This window comes from Chanos chanos, chromosome 12 (genome assembly GCF_902362185.1).
Source record: "Chanos chanos chromosome 12, fChaCha1.1, whole genome shotgun sequence".
NCBI lineage: Eukaryota > Metazoa > Chordata > Actinopteri > Gonorynchiformes > Chanidae > Chanos > Chanos chanos.
The window spans coordinates 16,977,314-17,005,307 of record NC_044506.1 but is presented as its reverse complement, the minus strand read 5'-3'; the positions used below and the strand labels follow the sequence as shown (position 1 = coordinate 17,005,307).

General features: G+C 39.7%; 1 protein-coding gene across 4 annotated transcripts; it reads left to right on the top strand.

Annotated features, from left to right (window-relative positions):
* Positions 1-1,511: 1,511 nt before the first annotated feature.
* Positions 1,512-18,547, top strand: sfpq (splicing factor proline/glutamine-rich). Of its 4 annotated transcripts, XM_030789386.1 has the most exons (12): positions 1,512-2,165; positions 2,820-3,008; positions 3,097-3,398; positions 3,505-3,600; positions 4,027-4,223; positions 4,307-4,391; positions 4,606-4,720; positions 4,839-4,887; positions 5,625-5,734; positions 17,371-17,423; positions 17,963-18,065; positions 18,446-18,547. In XM_030789386.1, the coding sequence occupies exons 1-10, from the start codon at positions 1,662-1,664 to the stop codon at positions 17,395-17,397; spliced, it is 1,674 nt and encodes a 557-aa protein (XP_030645246.1). In that variant the 5' UTR covers positions 1,512-1,661; the 3' UTR covers positions 17,398-17,423; positions 17,963-18,065; positions 18,446-18,547. The 4 variants fall into 4 exon arrangements, with proteins under 4 accessions (XP_030645246.1, XP_030645247.1, XP_030645245.1 ...); XM_030789387.1 differs by having other exon boundaries at positions 17,371-18,045; XM_030789385.1 differs by having other exon boundaries at positions 17,371-18,065.
* The last annotated feature ends 9,447 nt before the right edge of the window (positions 18,548-27,994 follow it).

Genomic DNA, 27,994 nt, shown 5'->3' with positions numbered 1-27,994 from the left:
AAGTACTCTTTCATGTGTTGTTTTCCATTTTCTGTTTTGTTGTTTATTATTATTATTATTATTATTATTATTATTATTATTAATATTATTATTATTATTATTATTATTATTATTTGGTTGACAAATTGGTGTTGAGAATCCTTGAACGCTGAATATAATAAAAATTTCTTGCCGAAATTATAATGAAACGTACTCGACTACATGTCCGACTACACTGTTTGTAGGCCTTTACCTAATCTAGTGTAGTGTGGGCCACCCCAATGCCACATTCTTGAACCATGCCAAACCTCAGTAGCAGTTTGACGTGAATCTCCAGAACATTTTGCACTAGACTGCTTAGACTACTCAGACTGATTATGGTCAGACTTTCTCCTGGTGTCTCGTAGTTAAAAAATGCAGTTATTCCCTGCATTTTGACCCTTTTCTGTTGATGGAAATCTGAGTTTTCTCAAACAGCAAATATGAAGACAGACAAATTTACCTTCCATTTATTTTTAATTTTATTTAAAAATAAACGAAAGCACAATCTAATGTGCACATGCCTATGCTGTGCACAATATTTTTTATGTCTCAATATTAGTGTGTGGTGGACCATTCACTGCAGTGCTAGCATCTCATATGAAGTCCCTCTTTATTGGCTGTTCTCTAATCCATATCTTAAATGTACTGATATGTTAAATGCAAAAAGAAACATATTTGCAAGCAGTAGGTCCAAGTAGACCCATGAGATGATACAAACTTGACACAATGTACTGTAATAAGGCAATGCATCTGTAAATTCAGTAATTACAATAATTTTTAATTATTTGTTTATATTTAAAATTATGTGTTTATATTTATTTAAATGTCTGTCTGAGGTTAGAAGAGAATGACAGTGAGGGCATCCACAAAGGATAAGAGCTTTATCTTAATAAGACAGTGGGCTAAAATATAGTAAATATGAGCTTCACCTGATAACAGTGTGCTTTTTGCACCACAGTGGAATGTGGCATTAAAATGCTTGTAACTGTGAAAATAAATGGGAGAGATACATCTTCAACTCAACATATCCACCTTTGAGACTCAATGTATGAATTTACAAGTAAGACAGTTTAAAAAAAGTAAAAGCTCAGTGTGTTGCAGGAATAAGTGTTCCACCTCACATATGGCTGTTTGGTTTAAATCTTGTCACATTCTATGTGATACTTCAGTCACATGATGCTAAGATACTCCTTCCATGTCTTTTCATTTTATTCAGGATGAGACAGATCATATATCACGGCTTCCTGAATCAAAAGTGCGTTTACATTATTTCACAAATACAAAAAAGAAATATGTAGTGGATTAAAAAATATCTTGTGTTCTTATTGAACCTGGACGGTTAGCGTTCCTCCCATTGCTCTGTACTTCATTCAGATTTAAACACGCAAATTTTCCCAGCGAGAACCAAACGCCGACGTCATGTAGTAATGGGCGGAGCCACAAACGGGCAACAAAGGTAGTGGTTACTTGACGACCTACATAACGGCAGCCATCTTAAGGAGTATTGTTCGACTAGACAACAACCCTATATATGAGCGATTTTGTCCTGTCTTTCCAGTAGTACGCGTTATTATTCGCTTGCGGATTTTTTAGTTTCTTCTCTTTAGTTCTTATCGGCGCTAACGGTTCGTTCATAAAGCATGTCTCGGGACCGATTCAGATCTCGCGGAGGATTCCAGCAACGAGGTCGTGGTGGTGGAGGGATGCGTGGAGGAATGGGAAACCCAAATTTCAGAAACCAAAATCAGCACCCTTTTCAAAACCGAGGACCACAAATGGGCGGTGGATTTAAACCACATAATCAGGGAAACGCACCGAACCAGGGCACTCCACAGAAACCTCCAGGTTCTGGTCCTCAATCCGACATTCAGTCACCACCACAACAGGCCCCAGACCTTGTGCAAACTAACAAAGCCCCGGCTCAGCCAGGCAGTGCTAGTCAGGCTAGCAACACAGGCCCCCCTAAACTTCAGTCACCCCAGCCCGGTAATGTTAAGCCCGATGTTTCATCGCCACCGATTGAAGCTAAGAAAAATCAGCAGAAGTCAGGAATCGGTAACGGACAGAAATTGACCGGAGCATTGAATAAAGACAGAACGCCACCCCAGCAACCAAAGACCGAAGAAGAGAAGTCTCAGCCCCAGGTAAGTTAATATGCTCGACACGTTCAGAACTTAAAAGTGAACTTCAAGAATAATGGTGTCGTTCTCTCAGTCCTGTTTGTTATTTGTACTAATTAAGATGACTCGGCTATACAAGAAGTCGTGCAGAAGTTCTTTTTCAAATCATACATGGAAACGTATCTAGCTCAGGTCAAAGAGAAAAAAAAAAGAAGGAACGCGCCGCCATTTTGCCTGGGCTGAATAGTCTGGCCTTTAAACGGAGTTTTGTTTTTATTGTTAGTCGTTCCGCTGAATTTTATGGGAATTTGTTGGATATTATCTCAGTGTTGCGAGTTACTTTACGTGTTATAGTGCTGGTATACTTGTTTTCTGTAATGGATTTGTAACCAACAGACGTCGTCTGTGGTCTGACAATATGGCGGTGCTTGGAATGCGATCTGGTACAGACTCAGGTCGTGTTTATTTGATCAGTAAAATAGCAGCATTTGGTCGAAGTTGGCTTTGACTGATGCTATATGTGATCTTTCGGGGCTATTACAATCTCGCATTTTTGCAAGCTTAGTCAATGTTATTTTGTACAGTGGCTGTAGTTGGAGGAGAACCAACATCAGGACTAGTGAGTGTAATTATTATTTTTTGCACTGGTATGGTAACATATCAACCGTAACCTTGCAGGAATTGAGAGCGACTTTGTCGTTACTTCGGAAACCCGGGGAGAAGACATACACTCAGAGATGCCGGCTCTTCATTGGTAATTTGCCAAACGATATCACGGAGGCCGAGTTCAGGAAGCTGTTTGCGAAGTATGGAGAACCCAGTGAAGTCTTTATCAACCAAAGCAAAGGCTTTGGCTTCATCAGACTGGTAAGCCCAATTGATTAATCTGAAATATTTTTGCATTTGACCAGGGGATTTCAGCCAATGGTTGACAAGCATTCTGATCTCTTTGTAGGAGTCTCGTGCTTTGGCTGAAATTGCTAAAGCAGAATTGGATGATGTACCTATGAAAGGCAGACCACTAAGGGTGCGGTTTGCTACCCACTCTGCAGCTCTGTCTGTCCGCAATTTATCACCATTTGTGTCCAATGAACTGCTTGAAGAGGCCTTCTCCCAGTTTGGAACGATTGAGAGGGCTGTGGTCATTGTGGATGACCGTGGACGGTCAACAGGGAAAGGGATTGTTGAGTTTTCTTCGAAACCAGCTGCACGGAAGGCATTTGACCGCTGCAACGATGGAGTCTTTTTGCTCACCTCGTAAGAATTTGACTGTTAACTTAGAACTGCAGTTATAGAGTCAGTTGTGTCATTTTGAAATGCTGTTTCTTCAGAAACTAACTGAATGGGCTGTGTGTATTTTCAGGTCACCTCGTCCTGTTGTTGTTGAGCCTCTTGAACAGTATGACGATGAGGACGGTCTTCCAGAGAAGCTTGCACAGAAGAATCCAAATTACCAGAAGTGAGTTTTTGGTTTTTTTTTCCCTTCAGTATGAACACATTTTGCACATTAGTTATTCAGTTTCCTGTCAGTACTCTTTATTCAGGCCCAAGATGCTAGCCACTACATTGTTTCTAGAGCTATGTTGGTATCCTCTGGTCTTTATCATGCAAATGAATTCCTGAGAGCAGCTGGTTGATGGTGGACAGATGGTTTTAAGATTGAGCAGCTGTGATGAAGCAGTCAGTTTCTATCACTTAAGGATTTGTCAGAGCCAGGTGTTACCTTTTTCACATCCTTTTTCATGTTGTTCTTGTGTAATTGTGGATGTTGATGTCCTGCGTTAACTTCTTATTAACTTATCATGCTTGAGGGGTAGTTCTATGTGGGGTTTTTCCCCCCTATTTTTTTTTTTAAACAAAATGTTTGAAAATTTTTTTAATTAAGGGAACGAGAACAGCCTCCACGCTTTGCCCGCCCTGGCACTTTTGAGTTTGAGTATTCTCAGCGGTGGAAGTCACTGGATGAAATGGAGAAGCAGCAAAGGCAGCAGGTGGAGAAGAACATCCGTGAGGCTCGTGAAAAGCTGGAGGCAGAGATGGAGGATGCTTACCATGAGCATCAGGCTAACATGCTGCGACAAGGTAAGCGCTGCGTAGCTTGCTACTCGCTGCTCAAGTGATGACTGAGGAAGACTGTGGTGTTAACATTTTGTTTTCTCCCATAGACTTACTTAGACGTCAAGAGGAGCTGAGGCGCATGGAGGAGATGCATAACCAGGAGATGCAGAAACGAAAGGAGATGCAGCTCAGGTATGGATTTGTCAGGTTCTCACTTTTTGGAAGTGACTGTCCAATTGTCTTCCTGGATATACCATTTGGAAGATTTCAGAACTCAAGGGCATTGTGTTCTTGCTTTCAAAGATTTCTTTAAGAAGCTTTGATACCCATCACCACCAAAATACAGTACAAGGAGTTGCAGCACGTTGTTTGACTACTTCAATCTTGGTATTAATTTGCTCTGCAGGCAGGAGGAGGAGCGTCGCAGACGGGAGGAGGAGATGCTGAGACAGAGGGAGATGGAAGAGCAGATGAGACGGAAGCGAGAGGAGTCTTACAGGATGGGTGGCTTTATGGACAATGTAGGTCAACCCCCCCCTGCCATGAGCCTGTCACATTAAATCTGCCTTTCTTCTAAATTGTTTTAAAAAAACTGTGCTGGTCATAATTGAATGCTTTATTGGCTTTTTTTTATTGCAGAGGGATCGTGAGATGAGAATGAATCCTGGTGGTGGCTTAGGCATGCCTGGTGAGTGCATTTGGCACAGTTTTAATTCCCCCTTTTTTAAAATATATTTTGTACTCTCAGAGTTAACAGCGGTTTGCTTTCATTGGTGCCTTCTAATTACCAGGATTTGTACCCTTGCCTCTACTGTTTGTCACTCTAGTGAATGATTTTTGTCACGACCATTGAGGTTTGACGGAACAGATTTGGTGTTCCAGTTTCAACACAGAGAAGCATTTGTCATTTAAAATGCATGTGAAATTATAAATCCTCTGTAGTTTAACACCTTGTTGCCTATATGCAACAAGAAAATGATCTCTCAACTGACATACCTTGATGAAACAGATGCAACAATTCTGTAGGTGTGTTAGAAATTGACCTCATGTAACCTTAATCTTCAGATCAGCGTTGACTTGGGATGCAGGGAAATCATAAGTGATTGATTTTCCTTGCTGGCAAGTGCTTTCCCTGCTAAAGAACATTGATGAACTTACCAGGCTAGTTGGTTAACGGAGAATGGTGTAATACCCTACGTTAACAAAATGAGCCATGAGAATTTATTATAATGTATTGGTCATAGCATGAGATTATTGTACATTTTGGCCCAAATAACCAGATTTTTAACTGATGGATCACTGAATAGTACTCTTTGTAGCCTGTTTGGTCACGCTGGGCTGGTGGGGTAGCATTCGTGGTGAGCTTTCACAAACAAGCAGGCTTGCTTGAGGTTTACGTTTTCCTTCCTTTTCTGCCTTTTTCAGACTTGCCATTTGGCTCACCAAACCAGAAATTTCCTTTGGCTGGAATGGGCTTTGATGGACATCAGGGCATGGGGGGAGCAGCACCTGGAAACATGGTACCCGGCGAAATGGTAACGTATCCCCTAGTGGGAAAAGAAGTGCTAAAAAGTGTGAGATGATGGATTTACTCAGGATACTTGACCAGTTTGGTTTGGGAGCCGTGGATGGTTGTTGGCTCGGCAGAAAGCGGTTTTGGAGATTTTGACCGTAAAGGTGTTTGATAAGAACCTGTTATGGACCTTGATATTGAATAACCTTTGAGGAGGCATCTCTGTCTTTATTCTTAATGTTCTGGCCTTCAGTTTACCCCAGGATATTTTGAGCCGTCTATCAGTTCCTCCAGCATTTCTCTGGTTGTCTAGAAAGTCAATCTGTACTAAATCCTGCAGAACACAGAAGAGACTGTTTGCTCACTGTTATTAAATGCAAAACCTCTTTTCTAGGTTGGTTGGAGGCAGGTGTGATCTCATGAGCTTGACCAGAAATATCCGAATGCAGCATTTTGTACATTTGCAACTCGTCAGACTTACGTTTTGTGTGGTAGAATTGGGCCACCCTTGTAACATGCTGTGAAGTAGGCCTATCGTGCTACCTCATGCAGTAGTGTCCTCAGTCTGCCTGTGATTTGGGGGCAGTCCATGTAGGGGGACAGACTTCTCATGGCATATTTCACAGAGCTGCAATGATGTGTCGTTGAATGGAGCCTGGTGACATCTGCTACTTAGTAACATTGACCTGTTTGAAGGGGCTTTAGTACAGACAGACTTTGAGGCAACCATCAGTCGGCATGGTTCGCACAGAGCTGCTTCATTTTGAGCAGAAAATTAGAAACTGAACCTCTGGAGGAACTGAGGATGGTAATGTCTGCTCTTGTGAAATGTTGACTGCGGAGAATGACCAGATCATTACGTACATAGACTTTTTTCATTTTGAAATATGACGCCACAAACCTTGGGCTTGTTCCCCTGAGTTTGCAATGCAGTTTTGACTCAGTCAGTGGCCCCAGATCGATTGGAAAGCGCTCGTGGCAGCTAAGATGACACTCGTAACCTTGACATTTTTAAATCAAGTTCTTTTTCTTAATTTGTCAACTGTTCCATAATAACCGTTCAGTGAATTTCACAAGTTGACATTATTGGTCATAATGAAAAGATTCTTTTAGATGATTTTCTCACTGGTGTTGCTCCAGTGATTTTTCTCATAATTTTAATACTTACGACGGTGTAGTTTCGAAATACTGAAAACTGACTGCTGATGTATGAGAGAAATCTAACAAATCCTATGTTATTGTATAAGATTGGACTAATATGCTTAGGTTGTATTTTAAAACACGCAAGAAAATACAGTATTGTTAATTCAGGAACTGAACCATTATTTTTAGCTTGTGTAATGTTAAGTATGGAATTGAACTGATGCACTGTTGTTGTTAGGTGCTCTAATTATGAATTTATTTATCCTTATGTAGCGCTTAGTGTGCACTAAAATATTAGCATACACGGCAGCAGAAAAATGCTGCTAATAGACTGATTTAACAGCGCATCCTCTGTAAAAATTTATATTGGTTTTTAGATGTTAACAGAAAATGTAAGGGGGGAAAAAGGGGAGATTCAGTTATATATGAAAGCGGTGCCAAACTAGACATTCCCAGAAGTTTAGACTTCAACTGGTAATTTGGAAATACGCTGAGGGGCTGGAAATATGTTTGTTTTAAGTGCACTGGGATCCCTGTCAGGGCACGCTTTTATGGGACCATTTTGTTTTGGTGTTATGAATGGGGGGTGTTTGTGTCGTTGTGTATCTTACTGGATCAATGCCTAAGCTCTTGCCAGCTAATGTGTCTGATGCATCAAATGGCCCATGAAGCTCTCTCCTTAGGTTGGCTCCCAGTTACAAAGCCCGAGCGCAATGTTTGAGTGTTTGCTCAGTTTCTAATGTCCTCATAACTCGGTTGATCAGGACTGGATGGATGTAGACATTAAAAAAAAATTCTTACTAGCACCCAAGTTAAAAATTACCTTAAAAAGCAACATGGGAATTTAATAAGATTCACCATCACTTGTATCTGCCTTGTCAAATGAATGCATGAATGGGCAAAAGATTTTGAAATCCCCTCAGGCTACTTTATTTATTAATTTATTGAGAAGTTTATCAGTTTGTGTATTAGGTAGTGCACATTACGATTCCACCCTAAACCTGGTAGTGCAAAGTTTTAATACCATTAACATCTGGTCCTAAATCCAGATTCTAGATGTATATCTGCTACTTTACAAGCCAAACTTAAGTTTCCACAAGAGATGATAGATCCAGATAGCTATGGTTCTACATGGAGTTTGTATTTTTATCTATCATTTTATAAACTCCTTTTCACCATAGTTAGAATAATGGCTTATTTTTTAGGACAAAATACTCAGTACCTCAGTACTTTCAACAAATTGGTAATTAGTCATTATCAAAAAAAAATGTTGCACAGAATCAGCATACCTCATTTTACAGTTTGAGATATGCAGAGTAGCCTTTTTTAAAATAGTCTACTTACTTGCTTACTATTATTTATTAGTTTATTTTCTGAGTGGAAATTCAATATCTTCAGTGAAGCTGCTCTGTGGTGGCGGACCTATTAAAAAAAATAGCCTACTTACACTTTTAGACACAGTGCTGTCCAAAGCACATTTAATGAAAGCACCGCCTGTGCCCAAGTCTGTGACTTAAATGTTAGTGTTCAAACTTGGCTTAAGGTTATTTTTTTTGTAACCTGACCAGAGCAGTTCTATTGCTCTCTTTTCAAATGCTTCCCCTACTGCCTGTAGTGAGGGGTATAACTTAGTTTATAATGTGGTAGGACTTGACTAACGATTAAATTACCCTCTCTTCCTTTTCTATGTCACCTGTGGCACCTGTGGATCCGCGTATTGGAACTATTTCATCGAACATTTTCCTTGGACTCCTGCTCTTTGTTTTGTTAAACTTGGGTCAAAATACAAACTCGTGGTCATCGGTTACCCATTTCCCCGGTTATCCATGGACTCTGCATACAACACTGACTCTATCCTCTATCAATCCCTTATTCCTGGCAATAACTATTAATCCATGTAGCGCAATGAGCGTTTCCCTCAAGGTGGCCCGGGAGGCCCAAGGATGATGGGTCCTGGCAACCCAGGATTTGGTAGAGTGCGTGAGGAATTTGATGGACCTGCCAAGAAGCCACGCTTCTAATCTGTCACTTTATAATAGCGCTTTCGAGTAGACTTGTAGAAAATCTGGAGTCACAGTTGATGTATTTAAGTTCAAAGCATATGCTTGAGTTTTTAGCCTGAGTATTCGTCCGTTTTATGGCAAGTTTTTCTTTGTTTATTTTGTACTCTTGAGTAGTGAAAATTAGTGATCGTTTCTTACCATAGAAGTTTATTGCTCTATACACCACATGTTATTTCCTTTCCAGCTTTATCATGCAATGTGACACGTGTCGTGATGGTAAATACTGTAAGTTGATCTTGCCTTTCTATGGCTGTGTTTTTGTGACATTTAACATTTGAAGTAAAATCTGTAACTTTACAATAAAGAGTGCAGTTGGTTCTTTACAAACCCCATGAAGTGTTCTTGGCATATTGCTTCAGTCTGCTGTCCCTGACAGGCCTTGGACACAAGGCAGACTACCTATACAACCTTGTGTTCACATGGGGGTTGATTCTAGATGTGGTCATCAGGTGTGGAAAAGTTCTACACCCTCTAAAGCAAATTTATTCAAAGGAAGACTCAACTAGAGTTGGGACCGATCCAATCCAGTATCGGTATAGGGTGCCGATACTAATGTAATTCACTCATCGGATATCGGACTGACGTTACCAATCCGGATTCTCGTCTGATGGTTTTTATGAATTATAAATATGTAATAATGCAATTTTAAGCCCACAGCCAAAATGTTGAAGCACAAATTAATTAATCAGTTCTACAAAGATATCCAGTAGACCCCATATTTTTTTGAGTTAGACGCACAGGTGGAGCACTGGACCATTAGTCTGCTACTGAGTGAGCTAGTAATGTTAACAGTTGACTATCAACTCAACATGTCCTCAGTTTGGAGATATTTTTGTCTTGAAACACAGAAAAGCAAGACAGCAACTTTAAATGTGTGTAAAGCCAATATTCCGAGAGGTGGAAGTTGTACTGCGTCGTAATACTACCAGTGTAATGAAGCCTCTGCAAAAGTATCATGTGAAAGAACGGCAGGAGTGCATGCTAGCCAACAACCAAAAAGACTACTCCAGCCAGCAGACACTCACTGAGTCATTCCAGAGGCATGGTAAACTTCCAGCACACAATGCGAAAGCTAAAGAGATTACAGAGAACTTGCTCAATTTTCGTATTGGTATTAGCAGATATCCAAATTCAGGTATCGGAATCAGATTGGAACTGAAAAAAGTGGATCGGTGGATCACTAGACTAAATATTACCTTTCTTAAGGCATGTGCAAAATCTTGCATAGTTCTTTTTGTCCATATCAAAATAATTTCCAGTTCAGCTAAGAACTCTCTAACTTCTCTGTATTTCAGCTTCTCTGAACCTAGTAACAAGTTTGCAGTCACTACTTAGATGCTGTGGCATTGCTAGAGACGAAGCTTTTAAACCTTATGTTTGTGGGATGAAATTGTACCTTTAGACCAATCTTCACCCCAAATTCGGCCAGCAAAATTAGACATTTCATGTGTGATTGCTGAAACAGTACAATATTTTATTGGTTAAAGTGATCCCATGTAGGACTAGCATGTCTGTGGACTGAGTTCCACTTGATCTAGGTTAGGCTGCCAAAAGGGCCCATCCAGCATTTAAGAGATTGTTTAGCCTACAAAATTAACAGTACTTATGTAGCCATCATCACATTTCTTTGAATTGTCAAAGTTAAGAGGTTCTGAGATGTTTATTTGCAGAATTAAAATGTTAAAGTAACATTTTACAGATTTTTCCTCATAACCTTATTCTGCATATTGGTTGACTTCAAAGTGTCCCAGACATTTTTCAGCCCTTAGTGCTGCATCTTTTTCCACTCCTTTGATGACAGTCCCTGTGTTCTAATATGGTTCGTCGCACTGTTCCATATGTTTCAAGGGAATTATAGCAATGTCTGTATTTCAGATGCCTTGTTCAACCTATTTAAAGGTGTCTTAGTCAAATGCCTGTTAGACCAAAAACATTTTAGCCTCAACATGTTTTAAACAGTGACTACTATTCTCTGATATTGTACCGATCGTGATTTTACAAGTGATGCATTTTACAGAGTTGTCCTGAGCTATTTACAGGCGAACTTTCTGGCTACCTGCTAAAAGTTAGCTCCAGTATTTCACCAGTTTGCTGAATTGTTTAATTAGCTGTCAGGTAGCTTGGTATTATAAGACAGGTATTTTCCTGAGCAGAGCTAAAAAAGATATCTAAATAACTATCTGGCACCAGATACCAGATAACAGCAACATTGGCTAGCATTCAGCTACACCATAGACTCCCAACAGGACGACCAAGAACTTGGGGGTTATGGGGTTTATGGTGGTGCTCCAGGGCATTCGTGAGATTGTCATGGAAGCATCAATTAATTTCAAATAGTTTAAATCTCAGGGGCAGCCCCTGAGGAAGTTATTTTACGTCGACAAAGTGTGGAAAACGCTGACCTACACCGATGCTTAACATTTTTGAAGTCAACTCTGAATGTGGATGTGGTTGCCCACCCATCTGCTATTTTAATTTTTTATTTTTTTATTTTTTTGGATGAACTGAGATAAAATAAGATTTCACCATCACCTGTGGCCTGTATTAAACACAGCATCACAAGAACACTTGGACATTAAGCAAAAGAAGTAGTACCATCAAGATCTCATGGTAGAATATTATCTGTGCATCAAGAGGATCCTTCTGTAAGCACACATTGCAGTTACTCACTGAACAAACTGCGACTGTGCAGCTTCTGTGCAATTCCACTCTGAGGACAGTTAAGCCTTTTTATTTTTATGTTAAGTCTGAATGTTTTGCCAGCGGAGCTATCCTTTACTATCCTTGCTGATGAATGGAAGATCATTTCACTTGTTGCTTTGGAGCAACTGTTTGTTATCCGTGATGATGGCTGGAAGATCAGTTCACTTGGTGGGTTTGAGCGAAAGACATTCAGGTAACTCGGAATTCTCATTTTGGAAAATTGTTAATGTCATTATGCATTGTTTTGGCTTCCTGTACATTTTTCTCCCCAACAGGTGTGCTTGTGACCATTATTGCATGGAGGTCAGAGCATTGAATAGAAATCAAGCAGTCTTTACCAAGTTTCGTGACATCCCTTAGATGAAATGGCTCTGTTTCATTTGACAAATTGATTATGGTTTTGCTTGTGCATACCTTTTCCTTGGTGAAGTAAGACCAGATAGAAGGTAGGAGTCCACTGGATTTCCCGAACAACCACTGTATACTGTCTTATGTCAGTATTACTGGAAAAAAAGAAATCAGAGCTTAATTAAAAATTCAACCATAAGTAAGTATTCTCGTGAACCAGGCTAACCTGTGGCATCGTTCTCCTCCAGGTGATTCGCCTAAGCTGACAAATGTCAGTATTACTCCCATGTTATAAAATGCAAACATTTGTCTTCTCATTTCTCATTTAAATTAAGACAAACTTAAATTTGTACAATCAGCTGTTGGCTCAGTCAGGCTGATGAGACTTCATCTTTCTAAGGTTCTCTTCATTTACACCAATTTCAAATAGACTGCACTGACCACTCTGCACTAAGGGGGGTGATTTGCCATGAACTCGTCGTATGAGCATATTTTAAAAATTAAAGAAATTACAAGCATTATATATGGGATGTGTGACCATCTTTTGATGTTGCCTGTATTTGGAGATGAAAGATGCTATAGACTTGCAGTGGTAAATTAATGTAGTTGAAAATATTTGTAGTGCTTGGATAGTATTCTAGCAAGCAAAACTGACTTTTCACCTAAAATTGTAATCTCTTTAATTAAAAAAAAAAAAAAAAAAGAAAACAAAAAAGAAAGAAAATACTCAATTGTGTAATTCCTGGTCTGCTTAATTAATTTTTTTTTTCAAAACTAAACAAACGTTTAATAGTGATTTTATAGCAAGTTTTATTTTATAGCTTAATTATATATTTGGTATTGCTCATGTTACTTTTCACCAAGATTTACAAATTGTACTTTGTAAACTAAGTACTTTGTAAACTAAGCTTTTGCTTAAGGGAAAATACAGTAATACTCTAGCGGCGCTGTTTTGAACAGCGTATTTACAATTAACCTCCTTTCTCTAGATGTAACGAAAGTGTTTTCTGTAAAACTGGCCAAATTTGGTACATCATGAAGTGATAAATCAGTGTGATTATTTCTGGTGTCATATAGGTTCAGACTTCTACTGCCTTTCTTTTGGCACTTACATCTGTCGTGGATGAGAAATAGTTTTTAATGCTGATGTGCTAACTTTATGTGTAGAACAGTACTTTGATGTAGAATCTGTTTGGCACATAAGGTTTTGGAGTGTATCTACAGTATGTACATAATTTAAATTGTATTCCATTCTTTCTCATCAGCCTCAGCTTAAGCTGCCAGTACGTTGCAAAATGTACCTGGCTGAAGAATGGCAGACAACTATTTGAAGAAGCATGCAACTGCTTTTACTGTCACTCAAGTGTTTTACACTAACTTTGCACAGACAGCTAGAGCTCTGGTTGCAATATATATATATATATATACACACACACATGCATATTCTCATCTCTTTGACGATTTAAAGCAGGTTAGATTAATGAGAGGTGGGATGGATCAGCCAGTAGTGAAGTGGTAAAGGCTGTTTTTCCAGAATGTGGCCAATTACTATTACAACTGGCTGTTAACTTGCTTAGCACATAGTTATTTGTATCTGTTTTCAAACAAGGAACGTTTTATTGTCTAATTGTGGTGCACTTCTAGCTGAGTAAATAAACATGAGAGAACTGATTTCGTTAGAAATTATTCAGAACAGCAGACTTGTGCACCTGACCTAAGAATAAGAAAATTGTCAACTAGTTGACAGATTTTGAATTATGTCCAGTTCACATTCAGTGGTTTAACACACAGCTCATTTTACTAAAATAAAGAACTAATATCCAGGTAGGTGTAAAGTAAGACTTTGGATATGTTGTGTATTGTGGATAACTTTAATTTTATTTTGGTTGTATGTAAATTAATACATGACTGCTAAATAATTAGTTTCAAATTTGACAGCATTTGACCTCAGAGACCACACTAGCTTGCAGACTTCATTATATATTGTGTTGCATTTAGTTGAACACATCATACAAGCCACTGAAAGTCCATTGTGTTTGCATCGGATGAGAATAGCACCGTTTTATGGTGAGATTTTGATGTGTTGGACTTGGATATCTAATGGTCTTCGAGCTAAGCAGCACACAGCTAATTGAACCACAGAAAGCATTTTTGCCCAGAGACCAAGAGAAGTTTGTAGTAGGCGTAATAGTTGTTTGTGGACAGTCCAGTAGAATCCCCCTGTACTTCTCTCTCCCCTCTCGTCATGCTCCAGAGACTTGTACACCTGTGAGGAGAGCTTGTCTCTTTGTGTCTCATGTGTTTTGAGTGGATGGTTGAGCTGTAGCTGAGCAGTAGAGGCCAGCAGCCAGCTTGCCCTGCTCCACAGTAGAGACTCCAGTTGGTTGCATTGAGGATGAGTAGTTCTTCAGAAGTCAGTGGACAGTTGAGCCTGGACTTTATTGCATCAAGAGGTGTGCTTACAGAACGGCAGAAAAGGTAAGTGTTCACGTCCTTTGTTTCATGAAAAAAAAAGTTCAAAACTGCTCTTACCTACCTCAGTCACCTCCTGTGATGAAATGCTATCGGGATTCTGGCATCACACTTCTTGAAATGGATTCACAGTGCAGAATTTATTCCTCCATTTTTGTGTAACAAACATCTTCACACTGTCTTGTACCGTGACTACCCCTGCGAAACCAGGCAGGTGTGTCGTGCTGTGTTTGGCTGTCTACGGAGACGGCTTCTGATTCCTAGACCAGAGAGTCATATGTGTTATAGAGTCTGGCAGTGGAACTACCCATCGTTTCATGAACCATTGGTCTGAAATGAGGAAAATGAACAGAAGAAGGACTTTGGAAATTGACCAGTGGATGGTTACTAGAATGTTCAGCTTTAGTTGATGACTAATCATTTGCAAGAACTGGAGCTGATGCAAACTAGGACATAATGCTTGTGGAATTCTGTTGGTATGCATGTTGGTTAATTTGGAATTAAGCTTCTGTATAAAATGCAGCAATGTTGCTTGCCAGGATAGCTAAACTATAAATGTACATTACTCAGTGTCACAGACATAAGTGCTGTCATCAGTCTATAGCCCATCTGTGAACCGTTGCATGGCAGGCTGTTAGTACAATATATGCTAAAACCAATGCCAAATGTCCATAAATTTAATCCAAATAAAGTCAAATAGTGTTATGCCTCTGGATGTAACAGAAAACTGAGCGCTTTAAAAAAAAAAAATGTTCACTGGCCCTGTGAATGTCAGTTTTATTTGTTGGCAGTATTGTTTGATTTGTACCATGCAGGATGCTCTTCACCCTCAGTTTGAACATGCTTCTGACGCTGGCTCCGTAGCACTGGATGAATGCACACTGATTGCAGTGCTTTCCGTTGGGACTATACCTTCTTTTCACAAATCTTGCTTGTTTAGACACACCTCCCAGTATCTCTTTAACATCAAAATAGACCAGACTGATTGGTGGCAGCAGTGGGCACTGAAAGCGTATCATGTTAAGCTCTAATATTTGGATGGTTGCTGATTAGGCAGAAGGATTTGGGGGTCTAAGTATGACTATATAAATTGGGATTGTAAGTAAAGAAGCATGTTATTTTTCAGAAGTGTGACTTTATGGTTATAACAACCACCTTTTGAGACTGATTCTTTTCCATTGTGCGTAAGCTGTTTTTGCACCTAACTCACTGAAGATTTTAATTATTTTATTTGGAGTGTTTCATGTTCAGATGCAGAGTACTGCTCCAGCACTGGACCTTGTGAATTGCAGATTGGTAACTGCATTGTTTGAGTTTTAAGGTCAGATGTTCTGGGTCCTGTGAACACTTATCAACACAACATTGCCTGAAATACACTCAGTTGCTAGTCTGGTAATAGTTTGCAGCTGTTTTATGAGCCCCAACGTAAGGGGCATAATTTGGGGCTGCTTTCTGGTTGATAGTGCTGATTTTTGCTCTCCCTTTCTCTCTACTGTGGCAGTCGTTCCTTTTCATTTCCAAGTGGCAACTGAAAAGTGGGTTTCTCTACTGGTTCTTCTTGTGCAATTGCCATTAAAGTTAAAAGAAACGTTAAGTAGTCAGTTCAACCCGTGTCTTGGCACATAGCCAAATAACATACGTCAGGGCTGGAACTCATCTGTCCTTGTGGTACCTCTACTGTGTGGATTTCGTCTTACAATCTACAAAACTGCTCAGTATGTCCTGTCACTTGTGGCAATCCATCACTGCTATTAAAATATGGAAATCTTCCTATTCTGTTATTTTCTCAAATGGCAGCTGTGAATTGTGGGAAATACAGGACAATACCAGTAATAAGCCACATGGCTTTCTAATACTTTGCAGGCTTTTTGTGGCAACCTGATTTCTCCTGCGCCAAGGTTTTCATGGCAGCCTTTTCAAGGTCTTGTATTCTCCTTCTCCTCGACCCTTCACATGTTGTTAACTGGCCGCCCATCCAGTACCTGACATGTGGTCTTCAGAGGTGTTCAGATGTCTTTTGTGCTGTAAACATCCTTGGTTCAGACAATATGTCAACACATGTTGTAAACTATGTGTGAAGCTGTACAAAGCCCGCTGCCTGTGAACAGTGGTTGGGCAAAGCTGCGTATGCCGTAGTCTGAAAAGCGCCTGAAGAGTTTGTGTGTGTCTGCACTGTGATTCATTTCCCGTCCTACTTTTCTCATTCTGTTTTTGGTGTTAAAAAAAACAAAAACCAAAACACAAAGAAACAAACAAAACAAAACAAAAACACTGCTACTTCATACTTGTTTTAACCACTATGGAGTGTGATGCCAGAACAACCCCCAGCCTGGTGGCCCTCTCAGGACTGAGAGGCCTCAATCAGAGCAGCACTGCAGGATCCGCAATTGAGCAAACCAACAATGCATACGAGGTGATCTCTTCCGCATAGGTGCAGCTATCACCATCACACAGGGTTTGCAAGTAGAAGAGTGTGAAGTGAATCAGGTTTACCTTGCTTTGTTTCATTCTCAGTGTGTTTTTGCATGATTTGATACCATCTTAGTGCATTTGTTCTTTGACTAAGTGATATGCCACAAATGGAACATCTTTATTATCCAGTGATATAATAATGTACCCAAAACTCATGTCCTTAAAATATCTCATTTTGAGATCAATATGAATTGAAATTGCATTATTCAGGATATGCTTTTGAGCTAGACGTTATTAAAAATACTTCATGTATGCCTGCTTATGTAAGCATATGTCAGTGCCCTTGTTCTGTTCACAGTAATTCTTAGAATACACTCCAAGTTTCAGACACTTTAGATATTACATTTTTTAAAATTTGCTTTAATTTAGTTGAGCTTTGAGTGATTTAGAAATGATCTGAGGGACCTGGGAACCCTGTTGCTCTCTGTGTATGTTCACTGTGTCTTTCTCACTGCAGGGGACTCAGTCAGCTGATGGAGGCTGAGGAGCTCACATAATCTCTGACTTGAGGTAAGGGCCAATCAGACGTGAGCTTTGATAACCAAAGCACAAAGAGCCAGTGGCTTTTATTTCAAATTGGATTCCTGTAGTGACATCAGAATGGTTCAATTGTGTGTGTGTTTACAAACGGGCATTCAGGAACCATTGGTCCCTTGTATTATTACAAGCTGTCTTTGTAATGGGATGTCACTGAAATGTGAAGAGGACCATTCACCATTTGTAGTACTGAGTCCTGTATATGCACACTGCCCCATAGTGGGACACCCTTGTGATTGCGTCCTGTGATCTGGTGGGATGGTATCTTTTGGAATATGACAGCAGTTCTGAGAGGCCTGGGAATATACTGATGTTCTGATCATTCTGTCTGTGAACAGTATACTGTGGCAGATTTTATGCTGATCTTTTGTTCTTATTGAGATTATATAGCCAGATTTGAGAGAGAGAGAGAGAGAGAGAGAGCAGGGTTTAGGAAAACCTGGTAGTGTTTGGCACAGAAGCCTGACCTCACTGTTTTACTTAAGCACTTAAATTCCGTTGCTGTCTTTCAGGTAAATTGAAGAATCTGGTGTCTGAACTGGGACCCACTGAGGCTCATAGGCCTTGGATTCCTTCACTGGATGGTGATCTGCAGGTTGGCGGAAAATAATAATGGTAGTTTATGATAATGCATTCTCAAATCATTGTTTCTGATTCGCATAACAGTGAATGTATTTCGGCAGAATTATCTGATGCCAACTACTAGCAACTACTGTGTAGAAGTTTATGACCTCAGCTGATATCCAGTTGTTTGGCTTCCATTTTAGAAAACTCAGAACATAATTAGGATGTTGATTACTAGTTCTTAGTGTAAAAATACATAAGTACCAAAAATGGCCGACACACCATATAACATTCTATTAGTGTTGATTTATCTAAAGAAATTATTTGTTGAATAAATGTGTCTTCAATAAATGTTGAGGTCATTAGGAGAGCTAAATGCTTTTAACAAATGCTCCTCAGATGCTGAGTTTTTTCGTCTTCTGTTTACTCAGGGAGGCCGGACAGTGCAGCTCAGGATGGAAGAAGACTGTTTTCACAGACAATGTGCCTTCTCATTTTATATTTGCCTTTTGACAATAAACGTAGTAAAGTAACAGTGTGTGGTTTGATTCATTTATATATCACTTGTCTTGAGTTAAGGCTTAGTTTTCTCATTATAGGTCTGTTTTGTCACTAAAATGATCATTTGTTAAATTTGGACCAGTTTTCGATTCAGAACAAATAATCAGTAAATTTGACATTTATGGGCATTTTTCAGTGGGCCAATGTTTTGTATGAATTTTGTATGTATTTAAAAATGGAGAGGTAAATCATTTTACAAGAGGATATCCTGTACAGAAGTCAAGTAACAACTGAACTTACTGAATAAGTGATCAATATTTAAATCACCTATATTTTACAAAAGATGAATATTTATGGGAATATAATGATGTGTAAATTGAGTGACCAAAATATCCCATTATTCACTTCAGCAGTGGCTTCAGCACAAACATTAACACATCCTATTCTGTTACTTAAGGACACCTGGAGTGTCCAGTTGCAAGTAGGGTCAAGGTGCTTGTTTCTCAATGTTTTATCACTGCTGTGTCCTATTGGCTGGACCGCCCCGGTTCTGGAGATGGTCCAGCTGAAGAGATGGGAAGTCTTGCAAGCCGAGCCCTGAGGAAACCGAAGGTGCTGTGAATGTGGGTCGGGTTTGTTTTGTCTGACCTGCATCGCACCCTCTACACTCTCCATCCCGAGAGCTTCGGTTACAGTTGGCCACAAAGACTGCCCTCTGTGCCATTTATTATGAGCAACATGGAGTAATAATCATTGGTGATGAAGCCACGCACTCACCAGGCGTGATTCAATAGCTTTGGCTGCTAGCGTCTCCCCGCAGTCACAGGGAAATGTTCACTTCAGATGAAACACAGAGATTTTGCTAAAAGATATTTTGAATGCGAAGCGCATATTACCATGCAATATTTGTTCTTTCATCCACTTAGTTGAATGTTTTGTCAATGACTTTTGAAATATGTGTATATTCCTTAGCAATATCAAATCACTGATGTGGCTGCTTAAGACAGTAGCTTACAGTGACTTGCTTGGCTGTATTTGTTGGAAAACATGGCTTGACATATCATCTATCAGTTAGTTCCTAGAGGTCCTCTAACCACTTGGCCCCATCTATACTCCATCTGTGCCCTGCAGTTGCTGTAAGCTGACCTTAGAGGGGGGAGAATTAGGTGGTGTGTGACCAATGGGTCTGACTAATGCATCTTTAATGGTCATTAATCATTGATTGCCTTACGTGGACGCGTGCTCCCACAAGGCTGATGGTACAGGAGTTGGTCTTTGCAGTCTGTTGAAACATGGGTGATGCCAGGGCCCCTCTTCGCCTGACCCAGGATACTGGGGGTCTGCAGCACCAGCGAGCCTTTCAGAGAAGTCGTGCACTGGCTCGGACCTACCTCCAATCCAGATCTGTGCCACCTACACCCTTGTCCAGGGGTCTGCCTGTCAGAAATGACTTGCGATTTCCATCCCTGACCAAACCAGCACATCGTCGGACCAACGTGGTTCCTCTCAGGTAAGCCGACACCCGCCGCCTTGGAGTCTGGAGCTCGGCGTAAACACCAACTGTCTAAGAGTGCATTGTTTTCCTCTTACCACAGATCATTTTATGGTTTAATTACATCAAAATGGTTTACCCTAAAATAAAACAACTTCCTCAATTCATGATTGATAACTGTATACACCAATAATAATCGAGTAATTGAGATCAAAATACCATGGAAGCGCTCTGTAGAAGGACTTGTGTAATGCTAGACCATGTTCCCCTGAATACATGTTGGGTTTGTTTTTTCCTCTAATCATAATGGCACTTTATTAAAATTCCCTTTTAAGTTATCTCTTTTTGAGGATTTATTGCCGTAAACTTCCTTTTTTCCTCCTATATCAACATTCTGTGTTGTTGCAGCTGTGGGAATTAGTTAAATGATGCAAATTCAGAGTCAGATGCACAGAAATTTGCTTTTCAAATACCAGACAAGAACTGTATTATCCTTTTTAAAGCATCCTTTTTCTGCATTCAAACAACTGAGCTAGACAATTAGTTTAAAAAACATGAATATGCAATCTTCAAGGGATATTCATTCTAAACAAGTTTGATTTAAAATTCACTTATCCATGAATTTGCTCCACTGTTCCACACTTTCAGCCCGAAAAAAATTCCTACAAGTTTGAGAAATAAAATATTTTTCCTATCATTTTCTTTTTTTCTTTCTTTCTTTTTTCTTTTTTTTTTTTTTGGATGTGTGCTCTTTTAGCTTTTGTTATGACTAGGGGAATTCAAACCAATAAAATCTGAGGTAAGACGATATGCTCTTATTTTGGTTACCCAAGATCTCCGTCTGCGGCAACCTGCAGATTCCCAGACTGGAGTTTCAAACAGATACAGTATGTGGGCAGAAACCTGAGCAACAGACTTCTCACACGGAAACACACCCAGACCACTCATGCTCAACTCAGCATTACTATCAGTCCATTTATCTGATGGCTTCATCCCAGCCAGAACAGGTTTTAAGTAACTGAGTGCCTGCTGCCTGCTTTCAAACCCCACAGTGAGAGAGTGTGTGAGATATGAGGCAGTTCCTCCATTTTCCTTCTCGTCGTTACCTGATGCCACAGAATATGATTACTGAATGAAAATATTTCACGGAACTGATGTTATGAATAAGATTGTCACTAACTGCTTTGATAAAGTTGGCAATAATACAAAAATGATTGATGGTGCTTCTGAATTAAGTGCTGAAAAAAAGTATTTTACAACGTGTCTTCGGATTAGAGAGAATACTGTAGTAGTAAACCTGAATGTTTACTGTAATGCCTTTTCTGTTTTTTTTTTTCCTCCTCTGTCTTTTCTGACACTCTTCAACACAGTATCAGTGAGATTTCCCTATGTGCTCCGCGTCAACAGGCAGTGTTTGAGGGCTTTTCACGAAACCGTCACTGGTCTCCTCAGAAGCGTGCCCTCTCTCTGCCACTCTGCAAGTCATATGATGACACAGGATGGAGGGAACAGACCTCCAGAGCAGTGTACACCCACTTCTCTTATCCAATCAGACCTGTCCCCAAGACCGCTCAGCCACTCGTACAAAGTCAGACCATCTCCACGGACCGGGTCGGACTACGGCCTATTGTGAGGCAGTGTCAGAAGATTCCACCTGGGGAGGCTCTGTCTGTCAGAGGAAAGCTGTGCCTCCCCAGCCAACCCTCAACTCTGTCAGCATCTGCCTCCACCCGCCCACAGATCCATGTATTCCTGCCCACTGAGGGCACTAGAGAGGAGGAGGACAGGGACAGTGAGTCTGTGGATGAGGGATTCATGGATGAAATGGATCATAAATTCACCGCCCTTAAGGTCCAGCAAGGAGAGTTTAAGAGATCTCTGCATCCAGACGTGACAACATGAGCGCGGCTAGTGACACAACGGTAGTGACCTGCTCAGTATCCTGATCTCACAGTCCTTATTTGTCTTCTTGTAGACTTACAGAATATTTACTGTGTTCATTGTTTCATTCTAATGTTTTCTTAAAACACATACTCTCAAAAGACATCACTGAGATTTTGTTCTATAACAGTCTTGCGCCATTTCTAACAATCACAGAATAACCTCAAATATACTTTTAATAAATAAAATATCTGGGTACTGCTCTGGTATATTTTGTTGTTCTTTATCTATTCTTGTGAATTTGTTAACTGACTTGAGTCACTAAAAAGAACAAACATGCCCATGACTAACAGATAGGTACACAAAGGAAAGTAAAAAACACATGGCAGGGCACCAGTGTGTCAGTCCATGCTGTATGCCCAGTAATTCCCAGTTTAGTACCATCCTCAGCCTCCCGCATGCTGCTCACATGAATGTGTGAAACAAAGTGTGAGGCTATGCTGGACTCCTGACTGACTGACTCTCAGCCTTTGCAAATCATTGTACTGTATGTCATGGGCATCTAGCTAATGAATATTATGTACTGGCAAACTCTGTTGATTTATGCTCCACCATTAGCTGTAAGCCTGCAGAATGATTTAACGAGGTGATTTTTCCCCAAAGTAACAGGACATTTTGTGTGAGTCTGCACATTTATAAGACCTTATGTATTAAGTTATTTCATGTATCTTTTTGTAAGACGTCACTGTGCCCATTTGCTTTCCATATCCCTAAGTTGTGTCATATCCCAAGGCAATATCAAACAGAAGAGCTTCAAAACACACATGGGAAATCCCATTAGAGGAGCAGAGCAGTCGTTCAGATTATCGTTATTGTTGGCAATAGGGTTCCAAGCAGTGAAGTTCTTATTTGGATATTTTTGTTTTATTTGGAAACCATGTCCTGTGCTGGCACGTTCATGCATTCTTCTGTACGGTTCGTGTCCCTCTTGGAAATAAAGATTTTTCTGGTGAATACAAATAAACTGAAAATCCAAGTGAAAGAACAAATGTCGAAAATTCATCTGAAGTACCGACGAATGCAGAGGCAAGGGTTACAATGAGCCTATGCACTAAAAGCTGCTGACTTCTCTTTGAGTATTCTTCAGTTCACTAAATTTGCAATTAGAAACAGCACAGGGGATGTGAGAAAACAAAACAAGACCACACAAACAAACAAACAAACAAAGAAAAAACATTCCAACATGTAGCAAATATAAAAACTTACTTTAAATGGACAAAAGTCTATTTCATGGTGTGTGGCAGATCTCATCAACATTTTACCCTCTTTTCTGTTCCTACTACTTAATGTCATAAACCGAGGACTCATAATGAACTCTACATCATGTGTGTCACATGGTCTACCATAACCCTTTTCACTGGACCAATGGCGTTCATTCAGGCATGCTGGCATCCTCATATCACCATGACAAGGGCACTCTGGTCAGGAAGTTCATTCCATTTTGACAGGCATTCATTTTAAAGTAAATTGTGTGATTGACAATACATATTTACTCAATATTTACAATACTCTTTTTAGTGAGTCGTTCGTACCAGTTCACCAGCACAACTAAGTTGTTCTTTTTTTTCTTTTTTCTTTTTCTTTTTAGTTGTCCTGCATTTTTTGTAATGATTTTGCATTTGAAAAAACTGAGTATGTATTACAATATACAGATAATGTTATGCTTTTGGATATTGTACAGAAAGGGAAAATATTATATTTTCAATCTCCTAATGTGGTATTGTTTTGTAACTTTTAATGAACTAGAGACAATGTTGAAAACAAGACATTTTCATGATCCTGAATTACACATGTACATTTCCAATACAATATCATGATTCTGTATGCAAAAAAAAAAAAAAATGTAATCCACAGTGCCCTCAGTGATTGGATAATGCCCTCAGTGATTGGATAGTGCATCTCCAATTGAGCTACTAACCAAATGAATGCATTGGCCACTCTGTTTATCTAAGTTCTGCTCTCCTGTCAGTACATTGTTGGTAAATGTATAATTCATTATCACACTTTTGTATTGTTGCATGTAATATCATGATTCTGAATTATGCTCAAAGTAATTTGGAACCCACTCTCAAGATAATAGCAGTGGTGAAAACATTATCATTATTTTGAACTGCTAATAGTGCTTGTCTAACATACCATATCCTGAAATTTGGTTCGAAAAGACACTGGTCATGAATTCAGAATTGTGATATTGTATGCATATGAAAGCATTGTGTAGAAATGTCTCCAATTTTTGATCACTGTTTTTAATTGTTTTCTAATGCATTATCATGGTATTGAATTCATTTGTCAATGTAGCTTGACTGCATTATCATAATTATGTATGGTTAGTAACATAAAAGAAGTGTTAATGATTCTGAATTAAATGTGTTCCTCTCACTGGTAGGGAATAATTAAACTAGAAGTCTCCAGTTCTCCAGATGTCCACGGCTGTTTTTGGAAAGGCCAAAAAGAGGTTGATGCCGACACAGGAGCCTGAGGGTGAGCACACACACACACACAACAACCCACATCCATCTGAGGAAGATAACGGTCCAAAACGTTAAAAAAAATGTCTCAGCAGAAAAACCATAGATTCTGACTCTAAGACTTAATGGACTTTCCATTCTTACATTACAATGAATATATGCTGAAAGTGACTTAAGTTTCTTCAGTTGTTTTAATTGAAGCAGAACCGCACAATGTATATACGTAAAATGAAATATACAAAAATAACATGAAATATAGCTGCAAGTGGCGATGGCAGGCCCTCGCACCTCCAGTAACGTGCGACCCGTGACATTTCATCATCCAACAATGCACCATCCAACAATCTGATTTGTGTGCCAAATTTCATGGGCTTTTAGACATTGGAAGCACTATCTTCCTGTTTCCAGATGGTGGCGCTGTAACATAGACACACTTTTCACATACTTAATGCGCAAATAATCCTGTGAACGTTTAATTTCATCATTTGATGCAGCAGCATAACTACCGCACCTGTCTTGTGTGCTGCAGCACACAAATGAATTACATCAGTGCACATCTGGAAAGTTTAGAGTCTGGATTGTGCTTACATCAAGCAGGTGAAATTCGTATATATGTGATAAATGTTCTAAGTTGCGTGTATGATGGTTTGTTGCTTATGACATGTCATTTTCAGAATTTGCATTTATTTTAGGTATGTGTAGTAAGGTCATGAGTGTTTCAACATTGGAAGTACCAGTTTTTGTGTATGGAAGGAAGCAGTATGACCAGTATGAGGGAGGGAAGTGACAAAAATTCGTTGATAAAAATGGAGGTGATGAAAATGCATATGAGTTGAAAAACAGAGGGGTAAAAATGGATATGCAATGAAAAATAGTGATAAATTATCAAGTGATTTGATTAATTTAAAGCCGATTTGATTAAAACAGTTGTGATATTATGAAAACAGAGCCACATTTCATTGTTTTCATTCATCATTCCTCATTCACAACACTAAATTGCTTTTTATCATTTAAGGAAAGGATGGAAGTAACAAAAATTAGCTGATAAAACTGAAGGTGATAAAAATGCATATGAATTGAAAAATGGAGGGGTAACAATAGTGATAAATTGTCAGTTGAATTGATAAACTTGATTGACATTTTATTTGAAACAGTGTTGCTCTACAGACACTTATCCTTTACAGCAAGCAATTTTTGTTACTTCCGCTTATCTTTTACGGTAAGCAATTTTTGTTATTTCCGCCCAAAATGTCAATCAGAAACCACGCACACTGACGAACTGATCGGGTTTTTGGCTCTCAACTTGCAGGCCTGGCTGCTCGTGAGCTGCTCGCGCGAAAATTGATATACTGCCTTACTTTCGGTTTCTGACCAGAGACACAGCTCACTGAAAGTTGCGAGCCAAAACTCGATCAGTTCGTCAATTAGTTTGACACACCTGAAAGAGATTCATTGTCTATACCCTTTCACTCCCACGTATGCATTTACATTAAGCACAGAGATGCGCATATGTAATTAATGGCCAACACCTGGCGACACATTTGCCTCCCCCCTTCTAATGAAATTCCTTTCTTGATCGTTTCCTTATCAAAGGACCGGAGATTATAGGTGTATTGTGGAACGTGGCGCATTTTGGGGGCGCTGCATACAACAAAGCGTTTGGGTTTGTGTAGTTAGGTACATCCCAAACAATTAGTCTGCCGTGAATAAAAGGTTTGCGCAAAGAGGCGAAAGACTGATAAAACTTAGCAGAAAGGTAAGCGAGTGTTCATGTTTGTGTGTTGTGCATGTTTCTTATTTGGGCAACTATTTGAAACTAGCCCAATTGTGGCCTGTATGTACTGGTGCACATACAGCCTTAGTTATTTTCTTTATGAGGTAGGCCTATTAGTAAATTAGCTCGAGTCGAGTCGAGTCGAGCCGGTACCATGCAGTGAAAAAGCGCCTGTTGGCCTAAACCATGTCTTTTTGCTAGGGATGGGCGGACAAAGCCTTGTGAACTTCATGAGGCTTCTTCCTGATTGTGCCGAAAAAAGATCCGATACATCGAAGACAGACAGCACAGTGACATTTGGTAGTTTGCAGGAATTATAGCAGTCATGAACCCGAGACTGCGGAGAAAGAATGCATAAACGCCTCATTGATTTCAGCTTCAATACGATATGTACACTACAAACCTAAGAGCACCATGTGTGTTCATTTTGATCCTCTGATAAGCATTGTTCACTCATTAAAGTGCTGCAAGAAATGTACATTTTGCTGCCTGCCTCAATTTGCTACAATAAAATAATGTTTAAATGTGTTGTCCTTAAGTTGTAATTAGCTGCCATGACTGTATGAAGGCAGTCTAAGCTACAATCGATATTTGTGATGACACTTATGATGACTACTTACACTTTCTCCTGTGACTGGTATATAACCATGATTCAGGTTTGTGACAAGTTTTTGCTGTGAAGTAAGGTGAAAGAAGGGCATCTCATCAGTGTTTGTGAGCAACTGTGCAAAGAGAAAAGGGGGCAAAGGGAATCATAAGGAGGTTTGGGGAATGTGCTTGTGCAACAGTTTAAAGAGAAGCGCACAGTGTCTAAGAGGGTCTGGAGAATGCGATCGTCAAAACTTCTAATCGGTCAAACCCTTTCCAGTGTTTCAGTGACGTACGAAGCTTCGGACGTCATCAGTCACATGGAAATGTCAACAACAATACAAGCTTTAACACACTGTATCGAACCAGCATGCTTTGCGAAAGTGAAAGGAGCTTCGGTATCAAACGTCCCATGCATCACTGGTTTTTGCATGCAGACTGTTGAGCATAAAGGTACGTGTTAACTACAACTTTAGTTAAAGTCTGGTGTAACATTTAATGGTAGGCCTACGTGTAATGTTTTGACAAAAATGTATTGTCACGTGGGAAATGCAAGTTGAAGGTTGTTTATTTTAGCGCTATTATTTTGTGCAGGTGACCGCGTTTTTTCCTACGGGTGCTCCTAAGTTTATTAGTAGGCCTATGAAGTTAAAGTATGAACAATATTGGAGACCCTGAGTAGGCCTATGCAGGGGAGATATTAATTTGGGTTTGGGTTTCTTTTTTTTTCTAGATGCCTCGGTTGAAGAGATTTCGTAACCACTCAACCCGCAAAAGTAAGAGCAATGTTTCTCCTTCTTCATCGCATTTGTTCTGAGCAAGCATGGTGTTGTTTGTGGCGGTAAGGTGAGAAGCGCACCGTTAAGAAACAATTTTGTTAATAGCTTGGCGTGTGGCGGTGCAGCTGTTGCTAGGCATCAGATTGATTGCGTATGCACATGGAATGGTAATGTCTTAGAGGAGATGTAACAAGTGATGTGTCGTTCGTGAGGGATTCGTTCATGTTGAACTCGGGAGTAACGAGTCGGCTCAGTGAGTGATTCATTCATGTTTCCACTAGTCGTTTCGTTCATCTGAAGCTGTAGGTGCCCGATCCGGTCTGCACATGCTCTAAAGTCAGCGCACGCGCAGAATTTAACCTCTTTTACGACACTGCCCTATCGTTCCACACATGTGTGATTTTTTTTTTTTACGTCGCTGTTTTAACTGTGCATAT

Bases quoted from the DNA above. Each gene is read 5' to 3' on its own strand.
- sfpq (XM_030789383.1), top strand. From the start codon at position 1,662: ATGTCTCGGGACCGATTCAGATCTCGCGGAGGATTCCAGCAACGAGGT. The intron at 2,166-2,819 runs GTAAGTTAATAT...GTAACCTTGCAG, and splicing joins AAGAGAAGTCTCAGCCCCAG to GAATTGAGAGCGACTTTGTC. The intron at 4,392-4,605 runs GTATGGATTTGT...TTTGCTCTGCAG, and splicing joins CGAAAGGAGATGCAGCTCAG to GCAGGAGGAGGAGCGTCGCA.